At 39.2% G+C, this 7314-nt stretch overlaps 1 protein-coding gene across 1 annotated transcript in view; it reads left to right on the top strand.

Moving 5' to 3' along the window:
* Positions 1-2810, top strand: part of eif2b3 (eukaryotic translation initiation factor 2B, subunit 3 gamma) — a 43825-nt gene extending 41015 nt beyond the window's left edge. The window contains exon 12 of the mRNA XM_015034898.1: positions 2572-2810. Coding sequence (XP_014890384.1) covers positions 2572-2624 — 53 coding nt within the window. The 3' untranslated portion in view covers positions 2625-2810. The remainder of the gene's footprint in view (positions 1-2571) is intronic.
* Positions 2811-7314: the final 4504 nt, after the last annotated feature.

The following is a 7314-nucleotide window of genomic DNA, read 5'->3' as shown; positions in this document are numbered from 1 at the left end:
TCTTCGCGGAAAAAGTTTTTTCCCTTTAACTTTTTTTTTTTTTTTTTTTTTTTTCTGTTGTTTTGTTTTTGTGTAAATGGTTTTGACAACATTTACTCCGAAAGTTCAGTCACGGAAAAAATCTATATTTTTCTTTTAAAAGTGCCTTTTGATCTTGTTGATTTTTTATTTTATTTTTTTTTTATGTTGCTTTATGGTGAATATAAGCCTTCATACGAAAGTGAAATTTATTCCAAGAACTCAAAAACTGCAGTCAGCATACAAACATTGATTTATAAAATTACGGATTCATTTAAATCCGTTGGTGCCTGTTTTAGTCGTCTTTGGTATCAGTTTCTAAAGATTCGGTCTTCCATTAGATTACTTTATATAAAAGTTAAAATGGCACGTGAAGCTTCCGTCTCCTTTTCTCTGTATTGTTGTAATGTTTGAATAAAAGATAGCTCCTTGTTGCCAATCTAGCTGTCTGACCGCAGGCTGTTAAAGACATTATACACCCACCCTACTGCTGAAGCTGTTAGCAGCCAAAGACCACCATGACAGCCTGACACAGACACACACATACGTTGCATTCACAATCGTTTATCGGCTGTTGATTTTTCTTCTTTCTTTTTTTTTTTCTTTTTCAAAGCCGAATACCTCATCTCTTTGTGCTTTGATGCACATTTTTACCAACACCATGAAGAAGACAGAATCCCTTTCATGTCTTTTTATCCTCAGTTTAATGTGGCGCAAATCTGTTTAAAATAAAGTCCCAACCATCAATATTCGAGTAGATGTAAAACAGCCGAGCATCTTCTCTGCTTCCCATCCCTCCTTCGGCTGGAGAAATATGTAAACACAAACTATATAGGCCATTGGAGGCTTGTCTGGCTCAAACAGCATATACTTTGCCTCTTTTACACTGCAGTCACTCCACACCTTTCCTTCCCTTCCTTCTCCTGCAGTCCCATGCTCCATTTATCCTCTCCTTTCACACAACAGTGGCTAAGCTCATTCTGAGCAAAAGATTCCTTCACACTAAAACCTGTCTGTGTGGATGGAACATTGCTCCCTGCCACCATTTGTTTTGGATCAGCACTGGTACTCGGTGGCGGAGGGGGCTGGAGGTAGGAGAGAGGGCGCCGACCCAAGGAGGAATTGTGACGTGTTGGAGAAGTTGAAGGTTAAAAGAGATCATCACACGTTTTTTTAGTGCAGCAGTTAAAAGTTGAGATATCGGGACTGAATGGAAGTTGTAGGATTGCACACAGTGGACTTGCTAGCTCTAACCCACTGTGAAGATTTCTCTTGATTTCATCGTGTCGAAATAAATTCATTCAAATGTTTATCGTGCTTGTTAGGACTGTAGTAAAACAGCTTTGTGAGTAGAACTCATCATATTTGGCAATGTTTGTATCGCAGCCAGTTTTCATATTATGCTGGTCTAAAGCTACATTTTGCATTAGTCCTGGAGCAAGATTGCTGCTTTTGTGCTCCTGGACAGAGTTTTTCATGTTGTGTTTTCATGCCGAGGTCTGACCTTTTTGTTGTTTGAATCTGCAAATTACAATACAGAAATCTGTCATCAATATTAATTATTCTGTTATTGGTGACTGCTACCAAAACGTAGGGGTGACCAAGCTTTCACCATGGGTTCCCCAAACTTTTGGAGTAGCTCACCACCAAATATCTGAAGGAATCTAACTGCATGTTCATTTTCTTTATTTATTTGAGCTATTTTCTATATTTGAAAGTTATTTTAGGCATTTTAATTTTACTCCACCTAATTACTTACTATTTATTCTTTTGTTTGACTGAATTGTCAATTTCTTTGACCAACCTTTGTGGGGTTTTTTTAATTGCGCTACGACATAAATTTTACATTGACGTACTAATTGATTCTTTGGCTATCTGCAACTTGCATCAAGAAAATTGAGCTGTAAATATCTTCAAAGGCTTAGTTTCAGTCATTTGTTTGCAAGATGCTTGATCTTGTGCCATCTATTCATGCAGTAGTTTGAACTTGCAGGTGTAAGGAATGAGAGAAGGCACAAAACCTAACTGAAGTTTTTTATTCCTCATGTGTTTAGAGAGCAGAGGGTAAATATGATTCTACTGTCATGTTTGCTCATGTTTAAAAGAAAAGAATGGACAAATCTAATAAAAAAGTAGTGTAAGAAAGGTAATTTTAGAAAGCAAAGCTGACAAAGGAAATGAAGTGAATAAGTAGCTGAAAATGAATGTGATGCACTGCTTTAAATTGATATATATATATATATATAATTACAAGATAACTTACACGATGGTTGAAATAAGGATTTTTGAGAGTTGGGAAAAATATTCCCAACAAAACATCTTTCTCACTAAAGCACAGCAGAGATTTGAAATATTTTTTTTTGTTTTCTGACTGTGTAGTTGAAAATAAATGTGACTGACTCACAAATGGCTCAGAGTATAATGCATATTGTCGCAGTGGTCATTTGTGTGTGTGTGTTTACTCTCTCATCCCCCCCCCCCCCCCCAGGGAAATCTCTGTAAACATCACGGCATGTACTTATTTTTACCTTTCACCTGTAATCTTCTTCTCAGCTGAACGGACAAATGAGGTGATTGTCGGAACGGACCAACTGATGGAGATCTAGCTTCGTCGCAGAAAAGCCGAAACCTCACCTGTTGACCTGAGAGCAGCAAACCTGATAGAGTAACTGACTCCAGCTGACTGTCCAATCAGAAGCCTGGAAGCTGCTGGATAGTCTGATGATGTTTTTTTCTTCTTTTTTTTTTTAACAATAAGTCTGAATAAAGACAAGTTGACTTGAGTGCATGGATTTGTGTGTTGTTGTCTTTTTTGTTCTTTCACTCTCCTCTAACGCCATGAACAGCTAATGACCAACATTAACTGGCATATCTTGGCCATCCTGTCAGCACTCCTAGCCTTCGTCAGATCATTTCTGTTTCCTCATAGCAGCTCTCAATTACTCAGTTTACAGTGTTCCAGAGGGAGGAGCGTGTGCGCGCACTCACACCATGGCGTCCGTGCGTTAAGGTGTTTACACACGCACGCTGTGCAGCTGTGAGCGCCAGAGATGGGGAGAAAAGGGCAGTGGGAGGGGTGACCACAATGGTGTGTGTGTGTGGTGGGGGAGGGGGGCTAAGTTTATTTGTACACAAAAATGGTGTATGTGTCAGGCCTGGACCACCCAACTCGATCACGTATCAGTTAACACCGATGCCCCACCCTGACGCACACTCGCTAGCCCTGCGCAGGAGGAAACTGACTCACGGCTGATGCTTTTCTTTTTTCTTTTTCTTTTTTTTTCCATTACTACAAAAAAATTCTTGGCAATTCAAAACATCCCAGTTCAGTATGTGGGCTGTAAAAAAAAAAAAAAAAAACTTGTCCTTGCTGCCAATACCAAACATCTTTTGGTGGATATAGTTTGATGGTGTGGAGCAGCGTCTCTCATCCTGGAAAAAAAAGAGGTTCATCATCATCATCATCATCAGTGGAGACAGTCTAGTTTCAGAAAGAGACAAGGACCATCATATTACTTCTCACTTAGCAACCAAACTCTGTCCCCCCAGCTGGTCCAACTTGTCCCCACAGAGTGGGGTTTTAATGGAAACTACCTTCTGAATTTCAGAGTGGAGAGGACGGAATAGGCAGCCTGCACTAAACATTAACTAACACATTCACTAACACAACCACACCTACTTGCAACAAATTCATTAAGGAGTAGGGTGTTGTCCCACATCAGTGTGTGACCAGACTTTACTTTGTGAATGTTTGCAGTTCTGCCTCTCTCTCTACCTTAGGGCCCTCTTTGTTTATTAAATAAGTAAAATTTAAAATTGCTAATATGTCTCGTTTCCTCAAACATCACTTATCCAATCCAATAAACAAAACCCAAATAAGACTCAGCAGAAGAATAAGCCGTCTTGCTTTGGCAGAGAGTTCTGGTTTTCCAGCTCTGCCGTTTAGCCTGAAAATGTCAAATGTCACATTTTAGTCGTATAGCACAAAACTGAAATTGCGTCAAGAGCTTCATAGTTTCAGAAAATCATAATAAAACAGCACATAGAATAAAGCTTTGATAAATAAGTTTTGGATTAAAGGAGAACAAAGAGTTTATTCAGCAGTGTAAAATTGAATCAATATATTGCGTTTTAGTTTATATTTCTAATGACTCATAAAGATTATCGAATAATCGCTCAAATCTCACATTTAATTCCACTGATTGCGATTCAAAACCAGTTGACTTTTATCAAATACGACAGACGGTGACCTGAGTGACCTTGTCCTGGTAGAAAATATGTTGAGTCACAAAACCGTTGATTTCAGAAAAGCGTTTTAATCTTTGAATGTACAGATTCACATGAGTAAAGTTTATACCCTAAAAATAGTTTGGAACAAAAGGCAAAAAAAAACGGCAGAAGTACAACATGGTGTTAGAGCGAAACAACCAGTGCCCAACTTTGACAGAAAACTGAGCTTAATGTGGTTTTAGGTCTTACCACAGATTTATGTCCATGTTGTATAAGTGACTAAAATCCCATAAATAAAACACTTAGGAGTTCAGTTCTTTTGGACGACCACTCTGTAATTTCAGACTTTATGCATTCATTGATGTTCAAAAATTTCTTTTAGTCATTTTCTTTTTCAAGGAAACCTTTTCTTTTTTTTTATGGCTGGAGTATTCGCTTTTTTTTTTTTTTTTACTTCACAGCTGTGCCACCAACTTTGCGTTGCCACCAGTTCCCCTGCCAGGTTTTTATTTTTTTCAAAACAGACATTGAAGTTGTCACTGCCTTTCATCTCCAAGAAAAACCCGAATGTACCAGCGAAAGAAAACATTTCCTACCTGAGCTTTAAATTCACAAAGAAAACAACAGTCAGGATTCACTTTATCTCAGCTGGATTGACTTTTTCTATTTAAGCAATGAACCTCTCTGACCTCTCTTGTTGACCACATGATGAGAACTACACAGCTGGGTGTGTTTGGGTAGAAATGTGTATATTTGTACAAAAACCACAGAGTCCCTTCTGTACAACGCCATCAGGGCTGAACCTGTTTCTGCGATCGCGTTTAATCTGCTGCTTAGCAGACACCTGTAAGATGACGAGACCGTGCTGTGACGCGTGGAGACAAATACAAATCTCCTTGTTTTGCTAGGTTCACTTACAAAACCTCTGAAGTCGTACGTTTAGTGTTGGCATCCACAACATAAACACATGATTTGACTTGCTCAAGTGCATTTCCTGGTTTTTGTCATGTCTTCGTTTTGCTTTGTCGTTGCGAGCGAAACAGCAATGTTTTGTGGGAGCTGATGGAAACTGAAGTATGGGAAAATGGAAAACTTACAAGAGAGGGAAATTTCAGAGTTAAATGCAAATGCAGTAGCTGACACTTTTTGGTAAGCTGAGCGGGGAACTGGGTTTTATTATCTTCACTGAAACTGCATGTTTAAAAACAAAATGCCACCCACTGGTTTGGCTGCACTTTAATGGAGCAGCTCATTTCCTACAGTTGGTTTGCTGCACAGACCTTTTAAGATTCGTTTTAGGCTAACGAGACAAGTCAGGGATGGTGTTGGAATGCAAGAGTCAACAATCTACTTTACTAGCACAACCTCAAAGACGCAACTAAGCAGAACTAAATTACGTTGCACAAGTCCACATAAGAACATATAAAACATATAGTTCAGTTTAAAAAAGAAACGGACATAATAAATAAACAAATATAAAATCAATCGTAGGTATTATAAAACAGCACAGGTCACTATATACGATAGCGTTACTGTAAATTCTGTTTGGTAAAATTTGCTTCCAGACAAAATGGAGATAAGAACATCCAGCTGGTTGGTTTGTAGTTTTAAAAGAATAGTTCATATGAGACAGTAAAAATATCTTACATTTTGTTTACGGGGCTTTTAAGATTCAGCTTTAATAATTATTATAATAATGAATATAATTTAGGAGTGCATTTTCCGACACTACAACATTACAACACACACACACACACACAAAAAAAACATGGGTCAACAAAAATGTGCATAATGGACTTTTTACTATACAAATGTGTCATGAAAGACTGAAAAAAAAACAGAATAGAGTTTGTTTTACATATTTTGGATCAAGAATCGGATGAGCTGTTATGGTATTCCTCTTGGCAGTGATTGATTTTAAACTCAGCCATTAATGAATATGAGTCTAAATATTTAAACTGAAATATTCTGAACAAGCGTTCCTTCGCCGACGAAATAAAAACCTCACTGAGTCGGGAAGGAAAAGAGCTAGACATTAGGAAGTCGTTAAAGCGACTCCTCATGTCTTGGTCTCTGACGCTTCATGTGCCCCATGCATGAAATGCAGTCTGCGTGATTTCCTGCAAGTGTGGAAATATAGAATAAAGAAGCTCAGTTGCACGATGGACACGGTGGCCCGATGAAAGGAGACAAAATGTGTGACACACAGACATCCACACAGACGCGCAGAGGTAGGGTGGAGTTTGAGTTCTGCTACGGGGTTTGGTGGGTGGGGGTGGGGGGTTATTGCCTGAGTAGATGGGTGGCTTCATTGCTTGAGGGTTGATTGTGGGTGAGCAAGAGACACACTCACACAGGGCGAGCGATCAGGCCACCCAAGTGGTAGTCAGTCAGAAACCTGCGTGTGTTTGCTGCTGACCCCTACACATTAGCACAACACTTCCTCAATTTGTCTTCTGTGTTCTTGGACCACAAATGAATTTCCTCCTTCGTCTTTTTTTTTTCTTCTTTTTTTCCACACGCTACCTTTCAGGATGCTTACATCCTCCTTCACTGGCATCTCCACCAGACCCACCCCATCTCCAACCTAAACTTCTGAATGCACACACACACACACACACACACACACACACATACAGAGAGACGCTCTTTTGACAAACTTCACTTGCTTATGTTACTTGGCCAACAAAGAGAATGCATGAAGATAACAAGCTCATTGAAATGCCACAGAAACCCTCACCGGCGTCCCCTAAGCCAGATACTGCTGCCTGTCGCTGCAGAGCCCCCAGTTTGCTAATTAAGTCAGCACTGAGCCTCTGTTTGATTGGAATCAAGCCTTTTGAAGTGAAATTGCAGTAAGTCGCAAAAGATTGACCCGCTTGACACCCACAAGGTTCTTATTTCTTTCTAATCTGATTAGCACAAGTGTTGAGGCAGAACTCTGGAGGCACCGGTTGTTTTAAATTATTTGAAATGGACGCCCCCTCCCACCCCCCCCCTTTTATTTTTTTTTTTTTTTTTTTTTTTTTTTTTAAATTAATAAAATAAATATTTCTGGTCTTTTTA

Source organism: Poecilia latipinna, unplaced genomic scaffold, assembly GCF_001443285.1.
Source record: "Poecilia latipinna isolate Pla-1442-1.1 unplaced genomic scaffold, P_latipinna-1.0 Scaffold316, whole genome shotgun sequence".
NCBI lineage: Eukaryota > Metazoa > Chordata > Actinopteri > Cyprinodontiformes > Poeciliidae > Poecilia > Poecilia latipinna.
Note: the sequence above shows the minus strand (reverse complement) of the source record. Positions and strands in the feature narration are given on the sequence as shown.